The sequence below is a fragment of the Mchenga conophoros genome, linkage group LG5, assembly GCF_057382185.1.
Source record: "Mchenga conophoros isolate Kocher_MC1m ecotype Shallow Benthic linkage group LG5, M_conophoros_male_GT1.1, whole genome shotgun sequence".
NCBI lineage: Eukaryota > Metazoa > Chordata > Actinopteri > Cichliformes > Cichlidae > Mchenga > Mchenga conophoros.
In genome coordinates, this window is record NC_140530.1 from 7,150,731 (window position 1) to 7,173,165 (window position 22,435).

The 22,435-nt window shown below is 39.9% G+C and overlaps 1 protein-coding gene across 1 annotated transcript in view; it reads right to left on the reverse strand.

The window, feature by feature from the left end:
* Nucleotides 1-307: 307 nt before the first annotated feature.
* Nucleotides 308-22,435, reverse strand: part of LOC146573678 (integrin alpha-5-like) — a 52,234-nt gene continuing 30,106 nt past the window's right edge. The window contains exons 19-30 of the mRNA XM_085272981.1: nucleotides 17,672-17,739; nucleotides 13,118-13,268; nucleotides 12,496-12,588; nucleotides 12,126-12,205; nucleotides 9,345-9,425; nucleotides 9,149-9,254; nucleotides 6,793-6,951; nucleotides 6,588-6,695; nucleotides 2,809-2,922; nucleotides 2,272-2,373; nucleotides 2,034-2,156; nucleotides 308-1,489 (exon numbers count right to left, since the gene is read on the reverse strand). Of these exons, the coding sequence (XP_085129107.1) occupies nucleotides 1,406-1,489; nucleotides 2,034-2,156; nucleotides 2,272-2,373; nucleotides 2,809-2,922; nucleotides 6,588-6,695; nucleotides 6,793-6,951; nucleotides 9,149-9,254; nucleotides 9,345-9,425; nucleotides 12,126-12,205; nucleotides 12,496-12,588; nucleotides 13,118-13,268; nucleotides 17,672-17,739 (1,269 nt within the window). The 3' untranslated portion in view covers nucleotides 308-1,405. The remainder of the gene's footprint in view (nucleotides 1,490-2,033; nucleotides 2,157-2,271; nucleotides 2,374-2,808; nucleotides 2,923-6,587; nucleotides 6,696-6,792; nucleotides 6,952-9,148; nucleotides 9,255-9,344; nucleotides 9,426-12,125; nucleotides 12,206-12,495; nucleotides 12,589-13,117; nucleotides 13,269-17,671; nucleotides 17,740-22,435) is intronic.

Genomic DNA, 22,435 nt, shown 5'->3' on the forward strand with positions numbered 1-22,435 from the left:
ATGTCTTCTGGTCCTCCCAAGTGTTGACATTTTGTCCCATTTTCATGAGAACATGTGAGGGTCTAAACTTACTGCACAAGGATATTACTCCTGATCAGAAGGATATTACTTCTAATTGGATCACTTCCAAACTTTCATCTTGCTTTTATTGGTTGATGAAAGCATCAATACATTTCATCACAGTTTTTGTCCTCCGTGTCCCAGGTGTAAACTATAAGAAAGTCTAAAATACTCTGCAAATAAAAACAGCACTTCAGGGATTTATGATGCAGTGCTGGATTTAATTATTTTTATTCTAAAAATACAAAAGAAATCATTATTTGATAATTTAATGGAAAATAAAGGGAGTAATTATAAATCAATGTTTCTAAATGAGTAGCTTTTTCTTGTGTGTGGTGGTGTCAAAAATGGAGTTTAAGTTGGAGGACTTCACGTTCAGTCCAACTAAAGAAAAGGTGAATAGACGTCAGAAGAATGACCTATTACATATAGCATTTTTTTCCATGTGCCAGTGCCCCTAAATGCAAAAAGAAAGAAAGAAAGAAAAGAAAAATAGCTGAAGGAGCTCTTGGGGATTAAGTTGGGTGAAAGGGGTTTAATTTGGTGAGCAGGTTCCTGCAGAAGAAGTTGAGCGAGGTGATGTTGCTGGTGTTCCTACTCCACTGCAAAATCTCCTTCCTCGAGCAGGCAGCTCCTACAACAGTGCTAACCAGCTCCCTACCAGGCAGCCCAATCTAGCTGTAAAAGGCTGATCATAGCTTCTTGTGTGGGTATACAAAATTAGGCTTTATTCTGCGCCACAACATCAATATAACACAATGAATACATTACATCATACACAAAGTACCTCCCAATATGGGAGAGAAAAATTCAAGTTAAACATTGCAGATTTGGCACGTTGCTTTTTTGATTTTTTTCTTCCTGTGGACAGTACAGTACAACATTCAACAATCAATAGGAAATCATTGTGCCATAAATAACAAGTGGTTTAGGCATCATTCATAAGCAGGAATTTTCAAAATCATCAACACCAAGCTTACAAACATGGCTTGAATCACACTTTTTTTGCATTCATGAACTACCGACGTTTTGGTGCCTTTTGTTGGATGTCCATTTGTTTCTTTATTGTCAATGCAGGAGTATAATATGACAGGATGAGCTTCTAGAAAAGTCTCTGACTGCACAGAGGAATGTCCAACAAACAGCAGTGCATATCCAACTGCGTGACCCCTGTAATGTTTTAGTGCAGCACCAGACATTTTTATCTTCCAGTGATACAGCACCCATAACTGTCCCTTCATGAATGGGTGGCCTGCTTATAATTAGGAATTTCCGTTATTTTTTTGGGAATGCGACAATACTTCCAGTTCTTTGGAACAGCTGCAGGTGGAGGCTCCGTTCAGATCTAAGCTTCAGAGGACGCCTGGGGTTTGAGTTTGGCCTTTTCCATGGTCGTACCGTATGGGTCTGATCTTTTAAAGAAGCCCATCTAAAGCAAAGGATGAAGAGATTAGATGCAAAACAATAATAACGTGTGAGCTTCACAACTGATACGTGTAAAAAAAATACACTGTTCCCTGATAACTTACCCAAAATGCAACTCACAACTCTTAAAGAATAGTCACTTTTACAATATCTGGTCAATCCACAAACACTATCTAATGACAGCCATACTGATTTTTCTACAACACATTGTTTTTCTTGCTTCTGTAATGGTTTTTGTTGGGTTTTTGTTCCCGCAGTAACAACTGAAAGACAATCTTACAATTTCCGTGTCCTGCAAGCACAGCTTTAGTTCAGATCACAGCTTTCAGCAGTTATAAGTAAACAAACTGACTAAAGAAACAAAAATCTGTTTTTGGGGTCTTTGGCTCAGGCTGTAACTCAGTAGAGCAGAAAAGCCCGAAGGTTAGTGCTGTCAATCTCATATTTATCAAGAATATTACAAAAACTGCAATGTGTAACAACCAAGTTATTCCAGAGCTGTTTTTCTGTGATCATGCTAAAAGTAGGGTATTTGAACACCTTGTTACCTTGTAAAGTAAGTATATGAGCAAGGCCAGCAACAGCAACCCAGCTAGAACAGCCAGGATGATGATCCACACAGGAACCGAGTACTGACTGTTGGGTTTATTCCACATCACAGCAGTCGCCACCTGAACAACAGGAAACCGCAGAACTGATCCACCGTGCACTGATTTTCATTTGTAAATGAAAAATCTAAAGAGCTTGTGAAATTGTAAAAACACAGAAAAAAGCTGTTGATGTTACCTTTTTGGATCCTGATGGCTTTAATGTGGGAGAAACAGAATACGGCATCCTGTCCACGCTGAAGTGAACGGAGCACTCCAGCGTGTACTGCTTATAGGCTCGCTGTGGACGATCGATAAACAAAAGTTTAATGAGGAAACTTTTTTGTATCTAAGGAAAATCAAAAGCCTCTGTGATTTCTGCGAAATCAGTTTCGTACTATTTCTTTAAATATTAGTTTATCGTTCCATACATCATCTACTCTGTACTGTGGGTTATAGTAGGCTCAAAATTTAATTATAAAATGTCACAATTAACAGTAGAAAGCCTATTAAGTTCATTAGGAAAACTGTTAGGTATGAATAATGATCTAATGTGGATGAGACACACTGTCTGTTTTTGTCGGTCGACAGAGGGCAGCATGAGCACAGACTCCTGCAGGTTCTCGCCTTCATCCGCTCTAGTCTGTTCCTTAGTTGAGTTTCTTCTTCTCAAACTTGAAAGACATGACTGACACTACAGAGCAGTAATGCAGAGTTCAAAGTCCTGTAGTCTCACCTCCATGAACGTTTCAGCCCAGACTCTTGAGCGTACAGTCAGGATGACACTTCGTCCTCTCTGCAGCAGCCCCACATTACACTGCAGCTGCCAGCACTCCACTGTACTGCATGTCTACAGAGGGACAGAGCAGGCACAGCACATTCCAGTTAACCATTCACCGTCATTTCTTTCATTACTAATGACTAATTACTGCCCTCACAACAGCAATTTAAACAAAAAAAAAAACCATGCAAGGATTTTTCTACTACATGATGCATTTGCATACATGTGCTTTACTTTCCTTAGTTTGATAAAAAGTTTTCCATTTGTCAATTTCACTGTTAAGCGTTAATTCTCACAGCCTCAGGGACTGAGAAGCCTGCAAAAGTCTTTTAAACGTTCCTGATTTGTAGGATGATTTGTTGAGTGTACTTCCGTACTTTGTGAGCTTTGGCACTTCAATGCATCATCTGGCAGTCAATATTCGGAGTGGCAGTGACTCTAAGCTCAAGACAAATTTCCTGTAAGAACTATACAGAAACAGCCCCATCTTCGATATAGAAGAGAATACCTCACATGCTGTGATATAACTGCATAACCATAAACCCTAGCAGTCGTTTTTGTAGCAATATAAACACATGGATAAACAGAGATTATGTTTCTTTGTATTATGCTTAGCATTAGTATTGTCAGTTATTATGACTTTGAATTAAGCTAAAATGTTGAAACATGTTCTAAAAATAAGACGGGTCCTCTGGAAAGGCTCACACAGTTAAATGGTTTTGGCAGCACAGTGACAGAGTAAGAGCAGATTACAGTGCAGTGATGATATAAGATGTCAAAGTCACCGGTGCTCTATACAGAGTTGATATGAACCAGTTTGAGCGCCAAGAAAACTTCATTCAAAATCCCACTGACTAAAAACTGAACTTCATTCTTTGGATATAATCAAAAGAAGATTGCTGGCAATTCACATGCCTCTGTTCTCAGATCCCCACAGCACACACTGAAACTCCTGTGATGTGTGTAAATGAGTAAAGTCGTGTATTGAACAAAGTAATGTTGTTGTTTATTTAATATTTCAGCTTTCAGTTTAACCCTGTGAGGTGTAAGTCATTGTCAGTGAAACCCCAGCCCTAAACCCAAACCCTATATATTTTTAAAAAGCCAAGAGGGTCTAAAGTGTCCCTTTGAAATCAACAATTACCAACTGAGTAGGGTTCACATCGTGAATACAGCCTGTCCTAACCCTACCTACACCAACAAGATGTGCCTCCCATAAGCCCCAAAAGAGAGAAATCCATAAATGATTCCAGGGGTCATGAACGGTTCATATGTGTAGAAATATGATATATAACCAACAGTGTTGGTGTGTTTTATGATTATGAATGAACCACACTGTCTGGGTTTCTAGTTTCCTCATGGAAGCGTTAGTCTCCCTGTGCCTGTCCATGAAGCCAGATAACACACACCAATGAGTTAAATTGCAGGAATGTCTTAAAGACATAAAGACCTGGATGGCCGCTAACTTTCTGCTTCTTAATTCAGATCAAACTGAGGTTATTGTACTCGGCCCTGAAAAGCTTAGAAATATGGTATCTAACCAGATTCTTACTCTGCATGGCATTACCTTGGCCTCCAGTAACACTGTGAGGAACCTTGGAGTCATTTTTGACCAGGACATGTCCTTCAACGCACATATTAAACAAATATGTAAGACTGCTTTCTTCCATTTGTGCATCATCTCTAAAATGAGAAATATCCTGTCTCAGAGTGACGCTGAAAAACTAGTTCATGCATTTATTACTTCCAGGCTGGACGACTGTAATTCATTATTATCAGGATGTCCAAAAAACTCACTGAAAAGCCTTCAGCTAATCCAAAATGCTGCAGCAAGAGTCCTGACAGGGACTAGAAAGAGAGAGCATATTTCTCCTGTTTTGGCTTCCCTTCATTGGCTTCCTGTTAAGTCCAGAATTGAATTCAAAATCCTGCTCCTCACATACAAGGTCTTAAATAATCAGGCCCCATCTTATCTTAATGACCTTGTAGTACCATATCACCCTATTAGAGCACTTCGCTCTCGCTCTGCAGGCCTACTTGTTGTTCCTAGAGTATTTAAAAGTAGAATGGGAGGCAGAGCCTTCAGTTTTCAGGCCCCTCTTCTGTGGAACCAGCTTCCAGTTTGGATTTGGGAGACAGACACTATCTCTACTTTCAAGATTAGGCTTAAAACTTTCCTTTTTGCTAAAGCATATAGTTAGGGCTGGACCAGGTGACCCTGAATCCTCCCTTAGTTATGCTGCAATAGACGTAGGCTGCCGGGGGATTCCCATGATGCATTGAGTTTTTCCTTTCCAGTCACCTTTCTCACTCACTATGTATTAACAGACCTCTCTGCATTGAATCATATCTGTTATTAACCTCTGTCTCTCTTCCACAGCATGTCTTTTATCCTGTCTTCCTTCTCTCACCCCAACCGGTCGCAGCAGATGGCCCCGCCCCTCCCTGAGCCTGGTTCTGCCGGAGGTTTCTTCCTGTTAAAAGGGAGTTTTTCCTTCCCACTGTCGCCAAAGTGCTGCTCATAGGGGGTCATATGATTGTTGGGTTTTTCTCTGTATCTATGAAGCGCCTTGAGGCGACTTGTGTTGTGATTTGGCGCTATATAAATAAAATTGAATTGAATTGAATTGCCTACAACAATCGTGCATTGCATGGCAGACTGTGTGATATGTTGGAAACAAAACTAGTGACTGTCACATACCACAGCAAGTCACTGAAGCTACAAGTTATCAAAATTAAAGCTTTTTATCTCTTAAAAATAACCCAACAATGCACATGTACAGTATTCTGCAGCCCTAACTTTCTTCTGGGAGTGTGTAACTGTTGTTCACACTGACCTGTGAACTTCTATTAAGTTAGCACCAATTCATTAATACTAAAAATACTTTAGTTTTTAGAATTCCCACTGTGCAGCACGGTTTATTCGAAACATTTCTGTGTGCTAAGGTTGTTTGGTTTCATCCGAGTGCCATTAGAGATGAGCTGTCAAATGTCAGCCGCACAAAAATAACTCAGTAAATCACAAACGTAATTAACTTCTTCTCACAAACAATTACAGCAAGCAGCTGTCGATGTTGACCAGAGCTCATCATCTTTATTTCCATTTCCTCTGTTGAAACAAACAATCGAATCAGAACAAGAAAAGGCAGAGCTACTCCTTTCTGCAGTCTCATTTGCATCTTTTGGTTTCAGTGCATTGCATACATGTGTAAATACCACTGAACACTACAGTAAACACAGTCCCGTAGAAACTCAGAGAGACTCGACACCCAACAAAAGAGCTTTTGTTTTAAAGTGTTTGGGATCTGCAAGCTAATCTCGCCACTACTCTCCACCCACGTGTCAGACACTGAGGACAGAGACAAACATGACCCGTGTCTTTAAGGGACACATGACGTCCACTGATGAGGAGCAAATGTTGTCACAAGGTTGCAGAAGAAGGAATAAAGTTGGATATTCAGTTTAAACTTGAATTTAGCTAGGTTTGCTACGAACTTACCCTGCTGTGTGTGTTTGTGCTAAGCTAGGCTATACATAGGTTATGGTGCTACAGTGAAGGTTTGGCATGAAGTGCACAGAGATGTCAGACTCTGCTTAGCTCCTGATGGCTTTAAGCTGAGTTAGCTGCAGCTAGAATCTGTAATCAAGCATTTCCATTCATTAATCAAAGAACAGTACATGTTCTCTGTAAAACTCCTTCACAGGTTGAATTTCTATATTCTGTAATGTCTCACCAGGTTTCCTTGTTCAGCCAGAGGATCTCTGTGCACGTCCCTCTTCTGGATGCGGTGCTCAACATTGGACTTCAGTGATGCTGGACCCTCTACTGCCCCAGGCTGAAGCTGTAAACATAAATACATTAGGAGTCATTAGCAAACACAAGCCAGTGTTCACAGTCAAGAATAGACTAACAACAAAGGTGTAAGTGTGTGTCCTCACCTTAAGTTTCAGTGCATTTAAGGTTGTTTTGGAGAAGCAGCTGAGTGGACCCTCAGTGACCACCTCCAGAGGGTAGAGCAGCCAGTGACCATGAGCCTTCAGGGGACATTTCACCACTAAAGATGTCTGGCTCACCACACTGGGACCGTTATTCACCAACTGAGAAAGAGTTTAACATGTTATACTGTGTCTTCTTTTAGTACACTGTACATTGTGTACTGCACTTTACAAACAAACTCCCTTGCATTGTGATTTTAGTAAAAGGAAACACAAGTCCTACGCGTGAAATGACATTAGCAATGTTTGACTGTATCAAGCGCGCCAGCACAGCCATCCACGTCATGATAGTCTTGAGAGCTTAATAAAAGAAGCCGACTGGACTGGTTTGTGAACGTTTCACCTCTCTTCAGTTCTAAAACAAGTGGTCCAGTTGTTCAACAGATGTAGCCCGGATAAAATGAACCGGCTTTTTCCTTTCCATGGATCACGTCATCCAGTTCACTTTTGTCCTGGTTGTTCAAAAGAAGAAATGAACAAGACAAACTGGAGGTTTGATCTAGATTTTTTTTAAAAACCCAAAAACTATTGGATTATCTGATCTTATCCAATCAGGTAATCCTGTTTTCCCTTTGAACAGGTTTCAGGATCCGTTCTGACTGGATTTATCCTACCAGATTACTTGTGAACAAACGCACCCAGGTTATTATCCACTAGTGGAGGAGACCCACTTTGAAACCCCTTGTAGCCACATTTTTAAGGAAAAGAAGACTATCGCACATCTTAGTTAAGACCGACGCATCTCAATATTATCAGCTGACAAGGGGAGGTGCAGTGCTGTTCTCAATTCATCTGATTATCACTCCAAAATGACCACACTTTTCAACAATTTAAGGAGTGTGGTAATATTTTACAGCAACACTTATGAGTTCTTAATGTAAGACACAAGCAGCTACTAGATGAAAGACATGAATTGCATACAACAGCTTAAAAGGGAAAAAGCTACTGACCACCATACATACTGATGCCTACACCGAGATGTTACACCCTGCATATGCATGACTTTCTTCTTGTATCTGCTTATGGGGGTCTCATAAGTGTTAGTGTCACTGAGGAGTGTGGTAATTTTGCAGTGATAATCAGTTGACGATTGATGCTTCGGTCTTTACACAGGAATGTTACTCAGGACGCCTCCTTTTTCTGGATGGTGACGTTAGAAGGAGGAATTCCCTCACTAGAGTTTAATCACCTGCCAGTTTGTTTTAGAACTGAACTCCTCAGATCTTCACAGATCTGAAAAAGTCCAGGATCTTTCAGGCTCTCAAGTTTGAAGATTTGCAACTTTTTGTAATGACACATAATAGTAAAAATAAAACAAAATGAAGAATAAGATCATTTAAAACACATAAACATACAGAAAGAGCATAAGAAAAACTAATGATTATGGCTTATGAACAGCTCCCTATTTACCTTGTAGAACAACCTTAAGCAGTATTAACTTTTAGTCTCTCACATAGCTGTGGAGGCATTTTGACCCACTCTTCTTTACGTTGCTGGAGGTTTACAGGCTTTGGTTTATGCACAGCAGTTCATTCAGGTTGGGGTCTGGATTTTGTCTCAGCCATTGCAACACCTTGATTCTTTTTTCAACTACTCTATTGTAGATTTGCTGCTATGCTTGTTATCATTTTCCTGTTGTTGATCTGTCTGTTAGGCAGATGGCCTGAGATTTTATTCTGGAATATTTATACAGAGGAGTTCATGCCTGACTTGGTGACTCCAATATTCCAAAAAACAAGCCCAAATCATCAACCCTCCACCACCGTGTTTGACATCTGGTCTGAGGTATTTTCCAAATATGCCACTGCGCATTATGGCAAAATGTCACCACCTTGTTTCAGAAGTCTTTTGGTTCGTTTAGATGCAACATTACAAAACTGTAACCATTCTATTTTCTTGCTGGAGAGAAGAGACAATTTGTTTTTTAAAAGACGTTCAGTCTTTTCCTAATTGTACTGTCATGAATTTCAATATTTAACATGCTAACTGAGGCCTGTAGAGTCTGAGATGCAGCTCTTGGACAGTCATTCCTGTGAACACTGGCACCTATGTGTACTTTTTTTGTAACCACAGCTGACGTTTTAAGCCTCAGAAGATAATGTTAGCTTCTTTTTCACAGTGCAAAATGTTTTAGTGAAATAGCCGAGCTCCTATTTTACACGACTATTAATTTAAGCTCACCAACACTACTATACTCACATTAAAAGTTGGTGAATATTTTGAATGTATTACGCTTCTATGTTTCAGTGTGCAAACGTGATAGGACTAGCTTCTTGTGTATCGTAGATGTTATTTTTACCTCGAAGACCTGCTGAAGCTCAGGGCCGATCTCCTGCTCCTCCCCCAGACCCTGTCGCACAGTCCAGTTGGGAGGAGGAAAGATGACTTTGTCTGGCCGAGAAACACTGCAAACGGCACAGTCACACTTTTATCTTGGCAAGAATGAAGGTTAAGAAAAATGATGTCATAGTTATGTGTCTAAAGTGAAGCCTCACCCCTGGAGAATGATGTCAGCCATGGCAGAGACCTTCAGCTCATAAAACACCACTTCGCTCTCAGAGTTATTTGCATTTTTACTAGAACAAACCACAAAAACGTAATGTTACTGAAACAGCCCTGATCACCTGATCAAGAAGCATTAAACAGCTTTACAAACCTGAATTTTGTAGACTTTTAGTGAAGCGAGCTGAGAAGTTATTAAACATATATATATATAAAACTAACTTTGCAAATGCTACCAAAAAACCCTACAAGATAAAATGAATCAAAAATATTTGGATAACACAGTAGGAACATGTATTTTCACATGAGGTATTATTTAACCAGTGGGAGTTTAAGTTATTTTGCACGCTAATAGAGACTTCCATCTGCCACTGAAGGTGCTCAAGAACTTCTACTCCTGCACCATCGAGAGCGTCCTGACGTCAAACATCTGCACCTGGTTTGGGAACAGCACCAATCAGGACAGACGAGATCTGCAAAGGGTGGTGCGCTCGGCAGAACGCATCATTCAATCAGAGCTCCCTGACCTGCTGTCCATCTACACCAAGCGGTGCAAGTCCAAAGCTAGGAAGATTATGATGGACCTCTCCCATCCCAACAATGGACTCTTCTCACTGTTGAGGTCTGGGAAGCGCTTCCGCTCCCTTAAGGCCAAAACAGAGAGAATGAGGAGGAGCTTCTTCCCCCAGGCTATTCGGGCCCTGAACCAGGTGTAGGACTGGACTCTCCCAAACACGTCACTATAAGACTGGACTCTCACACACGTCACCACACGCACCACCACACATTTCCTATAATCCTATAATTCCTATAATTTATAATCCTTATCTTTATAATCTCTTCTGCTATTTGCACATTCTTTACTGTAAATTCCTAAGTTAATTTGTAAATTTTTGTAGTAAATTGTAAATATTGTAAAACTTTTCTTCTGTCATTTAATGGTCGGGCATTGTACAGCTACAAGCATTTCACCCCCATGTCATACTGTGTATGGTTGTGTGTGTGTGACAAATAAAATTTGAATTTGAATTTGAATTTAATATTCAAACACACAACATAAAGACCCCACATTAGTAGATGCATTGCTGGTTTGGAGGAAGTAATTACTGAAGTTATTACAGAAAGTTCAATCAGAGAGAATGAGTCTAAATAAATATCAGTAGTACTGGAAGTAGCTGCTCATTATGAATCTTTTTTTTTTTCTTTAATGGTTAAAATTTTACTTGTGAACAAAGTCATTTTAATTCAGATTCAAAGAGTATTTGGCTCAACCAAGCTCTGACTAAATAAACCTGGGGTTGTTCTTGTTTTCAGCACTGAATCAGTGACAAATCGTAAGATGTTCTAACTTTACAAAAGGTGTTTTCTAGTTGCTGGAGAAAATCTTGTTCACTTTCCACAGAAATAGAGCAACAAACTCTTTTTCCAAGCTAAAAAAAAAGCTCTTTTAAATTAGCAGGATGCCATTTCCTCTCCAGCTTACAGGTTAACTGCTTTAAGGTACGCGTTGCTGAGTATTTCTCATATGGAGCCTTTATTTTTAGAGGAGCCAGAGTATCCAGGTCACTTTCCAGGTCCACAGTCCCTTTTTTTGGTAGGATGAGTAACATTTTTTTCTTGGCATTCTTCCTCTTGTCTCAATGAAGCGTGTTTTGTCAATTTCAGTTTGTTCAGGTTAAGAATTTCCAAACTTAGTACAACTTTCAGTTTGGAAGACTAGATGTGGATCACCATCACCTTCTCAACATCAAAATGTTTGCTGGTGTGATATCACTACAACGCAGCCACATTAACCGCGGTTCAGTCAGGATCACTAAAACAGGCTGTTTCCATCTGCAGCAACTTAAATGCTACTCAAAAAATGAAGGGATCACTTAACTCAGACATCAAGTCTTCATGAATGAAATATTCAGGTTGAAAGTCTTTATTGACACATTGTGTAATTTGTTTTGGTTTCAATGGAAATCCAAATTTCAACCCTTCCAAAAAAATCCTAGGAAGAACAGAGCAGGCATCGTGACAGCAGCCTGTTAAAGGGGAGTTTTTCCTTCCCATTGTCGCCAAAGTGCTTGCTCATAGGGGGTCATATGACTGTTGGGTTTTCTCTGTATGTATTATTGTAGGGTCCACCTTACAATATAAAGCATCTTGAGGTGACTGATGTTGTGCTGTATAAATAAAACTGAACTGAATAGATCAAGGAGCTGGGGTTGAGGTGCAGCAACGTTGAAAGCAGCTAAAGCAGCCTAATAGCATGCCCTATATGGGATTTACCATGTGTAGAAAGAAGTCAGCTGGTGTGGACTGGCAATGACATCAGCTGAGGTTGACTTCAGCATGAGTTAGCACTAGTAGTATGTATGTTTAACTGCTCTGTTATTTCCTGAGGGGTTTCAGATGGATGTGCATATTTGATTTGGCACAGATTTTACACTGGATACCATTCCCAGCATAACCCTCCTATTTATCTGAGCTTCAGAGCAGCACTAAGAGTACACTAATCCCTGAAGTGGCTTTGTGACTCCTGTTCGTCCTACCAGAATCAAACCGAGGATCATTATGCAAATGTGTTAACCACTACACCACAGAATCACAATAACAGTGATGATTACAGATTTACTTGGTTGCCCTAAAGAATTTTTTGTTAAAAAAAACTGTATGTAGCTTATAATAAGAATTAAGAGAATACTTTGGATTAAAATCTGCTCCACTGGTATGCAGTTGCCAAAGATACCCCATCCCACTTGAACTGGAATCCCTAAAAAGTGGCCTACCTTCGTATCTGGAGCTCAAACTGAACAGTATTGTAAGTATCACTGAGTCTGGGGATGGTGAAGCGAAGACCGGCCCACAGCTACAAAAACAGCCACAGAAAATTCACGCAGTTATTTCAGGGAACATGAGAAAGGAAATAAATGTGTTAAATAGAGTCTGGGTTCTTTTTCTTAGAGACGCCCACTTTGGAAACAAGGAATGAAAACTCTTTCAACACAAAAGCAATGTTTATCAGGTTTTATCAGGTCGGTGAGAAAACATGTCGAGTTTGCTTATGTATGAATTAGGCAAGTCAACTTGGCTTAATTGTACTGAGACACAAAGAGTGGGAAAGGCCAAAAATAACATGTGGGTCTTATTGGCTCTTACACTGGTACCAGACTTCATGGGGTTTCCCAGATCACACACGAGATAGCGGGTCTGGTTTTCTGCCTCGTAGCTGCAGGTCAGCTGAGTCAAGCTCTGGAAAGGACACAAAGAAATAAAACTCCATCATGTATTTAACTTTATTAAGTGTACTGCTGTAAAAGCTAAAGAGCTGTTGTCTTGATGCATGCTCAGCTATCCAGGTAAGGAAAGAAGATTCATCTGGACGTAGCGTTTTCAGTGTGAGAAACGTTTCGTCACTCAGCCAAGTGACTTCTTCAGTCTCACGAGTTGTTAGAATAATAAATCAAAACTCTGACTAGAGTTAGAGTGTGACTCTACCAACCAGCTGCATTTCAGGGCTTTCAAAAAATGTATTCAAAACGTAGTAAGTGTATTCACGTTCTTTCACGGCTTTAACTCAACAAGGAGGGCGTCAGGTTGAGAAAACTCTTTTAGCGTAACATTACGATGGCAAAGTGACCTTTGACTTTATGCAAAGTCAAAATAATTTCCACATTTTATTTGCATTAAAGCATTTTTATGCATAATTATCATTTGAATGAAAAAACACGGTGCTTCTGACCGTGATACTTAAACCTCCTTTTAAACGCCACCGACTCACCACGTTGTTGCGTGCTATCCCGCTGTAGTCAGCCTCTGGGGGAAGCGCCACATAGAGCTCAGCCTCGTACGCACCTCCCTCTCCCTCGTTCCTGGCATTGAAGGTCAGGCTCACGGAGTTTTCGCCTCCCAAGTAAACCTCTGTCTTGTCACTGGGCAAAGAGAAGCGCAACATCATCACTACGTTTTCACTGAGCCTTACCTTTTTGAAAGCTGTTGAAAGCTGTTAAAAGAACAGTTTATGCAGACTTCCTGTTGCACATAAAACCATAAGTTCCATGTAACACTGAGAATTGAATCGATTTATCAGAGAAAAACAGTTTTTGAACCAGATTTTTATTTTTTATTAACCTAAAGTGATATACTATAACCAACCGTAACCAAAGTACCCATCATCAACAATGACTCCAACCCTAAACTAGTGCTGTCAGGCTAACATTGAAAACACTCTTCTCCAAAACACAGGGACTGGGTTGGGTCATTACCAGTGATGAGACGTCAGGGTCAGAGGGTTAATATATCACAATCCTAATGATTACGTAATGCACAAAAAGTGTCTGATTGTGCAAGAGTTACACAGTCAACAAACAATCATTTGCAGTCTGCTTTAAGCCACACGATTAAAATAAGCACTATAATCTCCCTCCTGTAGATCTGTTCTGTTCTTCAGCAGCCCCTGAGGAAGCTACTCATCTGTGACTCTTTAGCTGCTTAATTCTCCACAGTGTTTCTCACTCATGTTCGGTTCTGCCAATCGAAGTTTTCAAAGGTTTTTCAAGAGCAGCAAGACTGAACAAAAACAGCCAAAGCAAAACAAAGAGCTGAAAGCAGCAACACTAAGTAAAGTCGGGATTCAGCGTTACAGGCTAAGCTCATTGATGTGAATGTGAATATGCCAAAAATTATCAGTACTTGATGTATTATTTTGTGATGCTGCCACTGAAAGTTGAAACTCTTAATAGAATCTAAATGTAAATTATTTTTTTAAATGACCTGGGGGGTCAGAGTACCTTTTGACTGCACTTTCATAGGTTTTACAGCTTTCCCTACTGATACAGACCACCCCACACCATTCATACTACAAGTAATTAAGTAATATATGAATAATTAAATTCATCAAAACCTCCTGTTTTATTAACTATCTACTACAGAAATGTTTTTTTAATATATAAAAATATATATATATATTCAAAGTGAAAAGAAATCAGTGAATTCACAAGAACTTTCTGTTTTATAAATTCAGGACAGTCTCGGGAATGAGCTACCAAAACTTCTTCTGTAATTTGACATATTTATTTTTTTAATAAAAGCCCAGCATGTCATAGTAATAGATTACAGCAGCATTTCTTTATCATGCGGAGAAACTGAGATGTACTGTTGAAATTATCACAGGGATTTAAAATTAAGATCAAAGTGGGCTGTGTGTGGTCCACAGTGAATTTGACATGCCTTTTTTAAATACACAGATATCATATATGATAGATGATTGTATAATAATGCCATCTTACCATAGTATAGTGAAGTCCTAAGTACATCCTTATACAGCCACTTGCATGGTGTCAGACTCATTTTCTGGCTTTTGGTTCCCTTGACTGTCACAGGCCATTTATTATTCCGTCTTGAAAAGCTAGTTTATTTACTGTAATCAAAATGACTGAAAACAGCAGCTTTCACACACAGCTTCTACGCCAGCAGAGTTCACTTTTCCTTCATTTCCAGATCTATGTCAAGTCACTGGGTGCAGGACATGACCAACGTGGCCCAAAAGAAGGTAAAACGTAATGAAAAGCAGGGACATAAAGTCTTTCCACACAATGAATCTTTGTTTCAGTCTGTCCCCAAAGGCCATTTTCTCCGACATATCATGTCATGAGTGACATGGGAAATGACCCAAATCTGATCACTGTGATTTGTCTCAGGAAACCGACCCCCACCTTATTCTTCGACTTCATAGTGACACCCCTGTGTGCAAACACATTTTCAGAGAAGTGATAAATCCACTCGACACCCTTCAACTCTGGCCCTCCCCCATCAGCTACACTTGGCAGTAGTAAATTCACGTTTCTATTGAGCAGGAAAGGAAGAAAGGAGCGTGGCTGAAGGTTGGAACCGGGGTTCATCTTTCACTCCATTCCCCCCCGCCCCCAAAAAAGGGGTCTGGACACAGTGACCCCAAACTAGGTAAGACGACACCCAGATGATTTTAATTAACCTTGGGCAAATTTAGCAAATGCAGAGGAAGCAACTCTGATCCCACAAACAGCAGACTCTCACAGATGCCAGGAATGGGCAGGAATCAGCAGCTCACAGCTGACACGTTATACTACACTGACTTCGCTGGGAAAAATATAACAGTGGATCATGAAGCTCATAAAAGCATAATTAAAGCCAGAGGATACAACTAAAACACCAGCGACAGACCTTTAGGTTATGAATCTTAAACATCCCACTGTTTGCAAATTCTTGGCAAAGAAGGGAAATCGCTGTGTGCAACAGTCAGTGAAGGGAAACTGTGTTTTAGTGGAAGTGCTGAATCATTCCAAGTTTGGTCCTGTGGCAGCTCCAAATGCAGATCTTTGACTTTTCATGGGAAACTTTTAGCACTGATTGTATTTCTACAGCTAAGAGAAATCACATGGCCATGTAATGCAAAACAGTCCACATATCAGAGCTGGCAGGCTGGGAGGAGAAAGTCTGGAGTGTGTGTTCGCTTTGTGAATGGGCTGAGGCACAGCCAACTATCTGGCTGGAGCCTATTCAGCAACAAGGATTCAGGATTAATATACAATGATATGTTATTGTGCCAAGAGCTAGGAGTCATTAGTCTAGATCTTTACCCCAGTGCACGCATGTTCTGAGCTGTAAACAACCTCCTATTCTTCCTCAGTGAGGGAGAGGGGGATGTGATCATGTCTGACAGCGAAAAAGACTGACAAGCTGGAGTTCGTGAAACATGTAAGCTCATTCAGTTCTGCAGTGGATCCAGATCACGTTCTTTAACCCTCCGAGGTCTGAGTCATCGATGACACTAACCTGCCTAACCTGAACCCTGCATGGTTTTATATGTAAATATATACTGATTGTGCCGGGTTAGGGTTGAGCTCAGGTTTAGGGTCATCGCCAAGATACCCAGACCTCAGATACTGGTGGAGGATTCACTCTGTGTGTATCAGGCTTATATCTTCATATGTTTTTCCTTAACTTCTTTAAATAAATGACTATTTTATAAAGAACTATAGAATTAGAATTATAGAAATTCAACCCAGACCCTAATCTGCATCAAAATATGTTGTTTTTTTAAATTTTACAAAATTATTTTTCCCCAAGTCTTGACAATCAGGAAACAGAGAAACAAACAAAGAAATGATTCTAAGTGAAACACTTTCTGAAAAACGTAGGGAGGGTCGGGGTTAGGGTGTTAGGGTTATCACCTGTGACGAGTAAGACCTCAGAGTTAATTGATGGCTAAAGTCTTTATTTTATGTTTTGCTAAGAATTTGTGATTTCATTAGATAAATAACTTCGAAATTTGCATGAAGTTTAATTCTGTTACCACTTTTTTTCCTGTGTGTCCAGTTATTTAGTACTTAGTAACATAAAACCAGAGGACCTCCATTCCACGTTTTCTGTCTTTCTACACTGAAACTTTCAAAGTAAATTAAATAAAATAATTCAAACAAATATAACTGTTGAGCTTTTAACATGCACCAAACAACCAATCTATGGCTTGGTTATCATTTAAGTCACAGGTTAAAATGACGGTTTGTCAGCAACAGTGTTACTTTTTAAATGAAGACTGAAACATTTAGGCGTTACAGTCTTCCTATTAATAGATTTCCATTTGGGGATTTATTTCAGATGAGTCAAAGTAAAAGAAAAACGGGTGGAACCACATCTACACCTGTCCCAAACCCTTCGCCAATAACAGGGGTTTTTCTTCTTTGCTCGTTTGCTTGCTGGGAATTGTGTGACTGTATAAATGGATATTGCTATTAGTTTTGTTCATGTAAAACAGTTTAAAAAGAAACAAGCCTTTAAAACTGCAGTATTTATATGTATTTAGTTCATATGCAAACTAGTCATGATACTACAGAAAATGAGCAAATGATCATTTTCCCCAAGTTCACTATTTTAGCATCTTTCAGCTCCTTGTTTTGGTTTTAAGGCCTGAAAACTGTGTCGAATTCTGTGATTCACTCTCACCACTCTTATCTACTTTGTATTACGTTACAACTGGAAGTGTTTTATTCTTTGCTTAATTCCCATTGCCGCATGGATAGTGTTAGTAAGTTAACATAACGGAGCTAAAAGACGAGTGAATGCTGGATTTGCATTAGCTACGCAGCCAGGAGCAAGATTACTAACAGCTTAGCAATATTGACTTCATCAAATGACAACATGTCGACTTCTGTTGGTCTTCCTGGCTGCAAAAAGTCGAAGCTTTTCTTGGAATAATTAGAATTGTTGTTGCGTGAGGGACAAAACTATGGCAGTTTAGCTTCAGGTGGCTAGCAGTTTTAACTTGTGTTTATTGGATCAGGTGGTTTCCTCTCACCCATAAACAGCCAGCTTTAGATCTGGGACACAGATGTTGTCATCTCCACAATCGAGCTGAATCTGGGCCTGAAAAAAAAGACCGAGATAAATGGAATAAATAGGAGCAGTAAGTTAGATTTGGTTCCTTGTAAAATCAAAAGGTACAGGGAGAGAAAAGCTCTGGAGGAAGTGGGTGTTGACAGAAGCCAGAACAACAGATTTGTGATTTAATGAAAGGATAAGAGAGGATACAGACTATACATATCCTCTATATACACACAAAAAACTGTAACAATATTTGCATCTACCAGATGCTGGGAAGTTGTGAGAAAACATGACCCTTTAATGTCTGCAGAGTAAAAGTAATACGTGCCTTACACGTATGTGGGAAGGAAGAAAAGGGAGAAAATATGGTGGTGGAAGGTTTAAGAGAATCAAAGGATAGTAATTCCATCTTAACAAGTATTACATTTTTGTGGGAAAGTCTTTTTCAAAAACAGAGAAAAGCTCATATTTTAAAGGCAGTAGGGATTAATCTGCCCTTTAGTCTTACGTGACAGATGACCACAGTACAAGATAAATGTTATTTGATTTAGAAGTATAGTTTTTCTTTAACGTGCCCTTGAGCGTTTTGCTTTATTCCCTCCTTTCTCCCTTTTTTCTGTCTTCTCTTCTCTGTTCTTCCTTGTAGCTTTACTGTCATCGTAGCTGTGGCATGTCTCTCCAACATATGGGAATCATTAGATTCCCAAAGAATGCAACAGAGAGCAAAGAATCAGCCTGGCAATGGTTAACAGTGTCTCAGTGGAGATCCCTGCTTCAAGTTCCTAGTTTTACATCTATTTAGGACCCAAGATGCTATCGGCCATTTAATAACAAACATGCTTGAGTCTAAATGCTATGCAGGTATACACTGTACACTTCTAAGCGTGAAGTCTCTTCCTGTTAAAACTCGCCCACAGTCACCTGTGTTTGCTAATATGAGTTCATTTCGACCGGCACTGGATTTATGTGCACAGACATAGAATTGGAGGATGGATGCAGAGCATAACAGAACTTCCCCTTCATCTGTTTTGGTTTCAGCTGTAATAAAATTTAGCCAAGACCATGTAGTCAAAGTTCTTCCCATCTGCAGTATTTTATACTTGGCAGCATGGCTCTGCTCTGGGAGATTCCTGACTCAATGACAACAGATATGACACTGATAGAGGAGAAGCTGAGGTGGAGGTGGGTGGTAAAGCAGCTTGCAGATGTGCAGAACATTACAATGGCAAAGTGACCTTTGACCTTATGCAACTCAGTTCTTATGTGGGTAAGAACTGAGTTTAACTGAGCTGCTGTAATTATAGTTGCCTAAAATAAGTTACCATCCACGTGCATTGATAAAATTCATTCATGTAGTCCATCCATCCATTTGCTTTGGCTTATCCAGGTTGCAGAAGCCTAAGCAGACACCTCCCTCACATTCTGATAGTCTACACTCTTTGAGATCTTTGAGTTTGGCCACTTACAACTAAACACAGCTGCTTGACGGCCCAGTACTATATTGCGATTCTTTATTGTTTTCTACATAAGTACTCTGGGCCAGCCTTATATACTGGGAGTCATGAGAGGTAAGACGTAGGGTCAGAGAATTAGGTCAATATCAGCCAACATGTGTGAATGTGGTTAAAAAAAAGAGTGGAATCATTGTCTGATTTGGCCTGTTGACTGTTTGTGTTGGTGAGTGCAGTGCTGCTTATGGGGCGTCGCTGTGACTGCACCACTGAGAATAACATGCTCTGTGATACACTTACTAAGATCAAGTGATGAGCTCTAACCTATAATCTCTTCCTTCTAAAAACTCTTCATCTGTCGTTCACTTTCATCTCTTGATCCTCACAAATGTAAAGCATGTTTCCCTCCAGATCTTAAAGGAGCAGGCTATTCTACTGCCATCAACTTCATGTTACAGTGAAAACTCCAAACAGCATCACAATTAGATCTGGCATAAGTTCAGTTTCAAAACAATTTACTGGAAATTAATGACATGTGTCATAACCATTGACCCAAGCGACATTATACAAAAGAGAAGATCTTAACCTCCTGAAGTCCTCATCGTCAACAACCCTAACCTTAACGCTCATCCCAGATAAAAAGTTTTTATGAAATTCATTTCCCAAGTCTTGGTAATCAAGGACAAAGAGATATAATCATTTTCACAAACACTGTTTTTCTCCAAAATATAGGGTTAGGCTTAGACCTCAGAGGGCTAAAACTATATGCCGTCAACCCTTCTTTAAATGCAAATACAATATACATGTTTCATTTTTTGAACTGCAAGACCTTTAAGAGCACATCAACAGCTTGGAAATGTACTGAAGAGACACATTCATCTGGACCCAAACACAAAGTCTCATAATGGTTTGGATAGAAGGTCTTTCCAGCTACGACAGCAGACGAGAGACTAATTCTGCTCCAATGGACGTCTGACTCTTTCCCCAACACAAAAACAATGATGATAAAATGAACTCATTAACTGGACTAGTCATTGACAGCTCAGCAGACTGTGTCATTCTCACTAAACATTGTAATATAACAAAGCAATTACAGAACAGAAATTAATTAACTGGATATTAGTGAAAAGCCATTAATACAGTGAATAATGAGCTCTGACATCATTTCAATTTTCTGCAGTATCCCTGTAGTTGCTGGTGTGGTTGTTGTGGGCTATTGTACTGTCACCACACCCAGCAATGTTCTAACGTGAAATGCATGGCAACATCACTGAAGCATTATCAAGTTTATCAATGGCCTTTACGCTCTGATTAAGTGTCCTGTAGTCCTGCAGTTTACTATATATAAGCCTGTCTGGACGCAGTAAAAAGCAGTGAAACTGATTTTGTCTAGAAAGGCGTAGCAGCAAATCTGTCCACAGCATTAGTGTCTATGGGTACACAGCTCATGGCAATTACTGACAGCTGACTGAGGAAATTTTCACTGGTGCTAATTTGGCATTATGTGAACACAGAGAGTGAAAATAACAGGGCTCAAACTGTAGTTCACAATGTAAAGCATTATGGGACTTGTAGTTCTAAACCCTGTCTCACAAAAAGTATGGCGAAGAAAAATAACAAGGGTTAAACCCCACAAACCCTCAGTGGGGTTACTTTACTATGGAGGAAAGTTTGTGACTTGGTCTTCTGTCATCAGGTAGTTTTTAAAGCTTTGACGTATGTTGGGGCAAATTATCATGTTGGAGTACGCATCCTTCACAGCAAAGGAGCAAAGAAAATAAAAGCAATCAGGGGGCAACTCTGTGCTGAATTTACTTGCAGTCTGATGCAGGTAACCAAAGCCACCATAGGAAAAACACAGCTGATGAGGTGTGACTTTGCTAACACACAGTAAGCATGGTTTAGGTTGCTTACTCATTAAAGCTGTGTTGGAAACTAAAGGAAGAGTGATATTTCTAATTGATTAAGAAGTCTGCAGCTTTATCTAATTATATCATAATGCCAATAAATCTTACTCCGTGTCACAAATCTGCTTCAGTGGAAGCATACAACTCAACAAAATCTTAGCTTTTATGCAAAGGACGGCTAAAACGGGAGATCAACAGATGAACCTGGTAATTTTTCCTTTAAGGATTCCGAACTCAAAAAAGTTTGGTGCACTCAATATTACAAAACTCCAATTACAAGCACATGTAGTGCACACTTACACACCCACATCACACACCCACTTCAGCTTATATACCTCACATAAACATGTGCACATTTGCAGGCCCTGGCTCTTGCCTGGTGGAGGAGACCACTGGCAACATACATAAACAAACCACAACCAGATGTCTGTGAGCTGAGCACCACCCCGCCCAAACGGAGCTGTCAGTCCCCCCTCTGTGTTTTTGCAGAGCCATGACTCGCAAGTCCTCCATAAACCTTCCAACTCTTCGTATATGAAACGCGCGCAAAGGAATTGCCAACAGAGACCAGAGAGCAGAACGCAGCTCTTGATTTAACAGTGCCGACCCGCAACCTCTAACCATATGGGCTTCGCTACTATAGAAGGGCCAATGCTAGCCTCTGTCCTTGCCAATCAAGTCATGTTCCTATATGAAAAGTAAGAGTGAGCCGTGACTTCACCATGTATGGAACAAACATGACTTTAGGTTGCTTGGTAGAGCATCCTCACTCCCCTTGCTCTCCCTTCATCTGGTAACATTTGTGGCGACCATCTGGTTAAACCCTAAGAAGCACGGCGTGTGGCCATATAAGTGGTGTGGTCTAGGATTTTGGTGTGGTAATGTGATATACAGTACAGACAGACTCTACACTTTTACAGAAGCACACACTTCTTATCCTCAGAGACTTTAGACTTCAAAGACAGTTTTCAAAGGGTTACGTTAAAAATGCATCCAAGACACAGCAGAAAAGGGAAATGTTATGAACCCCTGGGATGCATCACATGGTTGAGTTTGTATCCATAGTTAATACACCTGAGTTTGGGGTTTTGTTTATTCTAGTATTTGAAGTTTCTTGCATTGCCTTTATTTTGGGTCCCGGCCTTGTTTATTCTTATTCTTGTAGTGCCTTTCAGTTTTGTGATGTACTTATAGTTTGCTTGTTCTCTTTAAGTTAGCCTTCATGTCTTCCTACTGATAGTTTCCTTGTCTCTGTATTTAGCTGAGTTCTTTTTCCTAATTTACTTGATAACTAGTCGTCTCGTGTGTCTTGCTTTCAGTTTAACTTCCTCCCCTGTGATTGTCTTGATTACTTTTTGTCTTGTTTTCAATTCCCAGTTA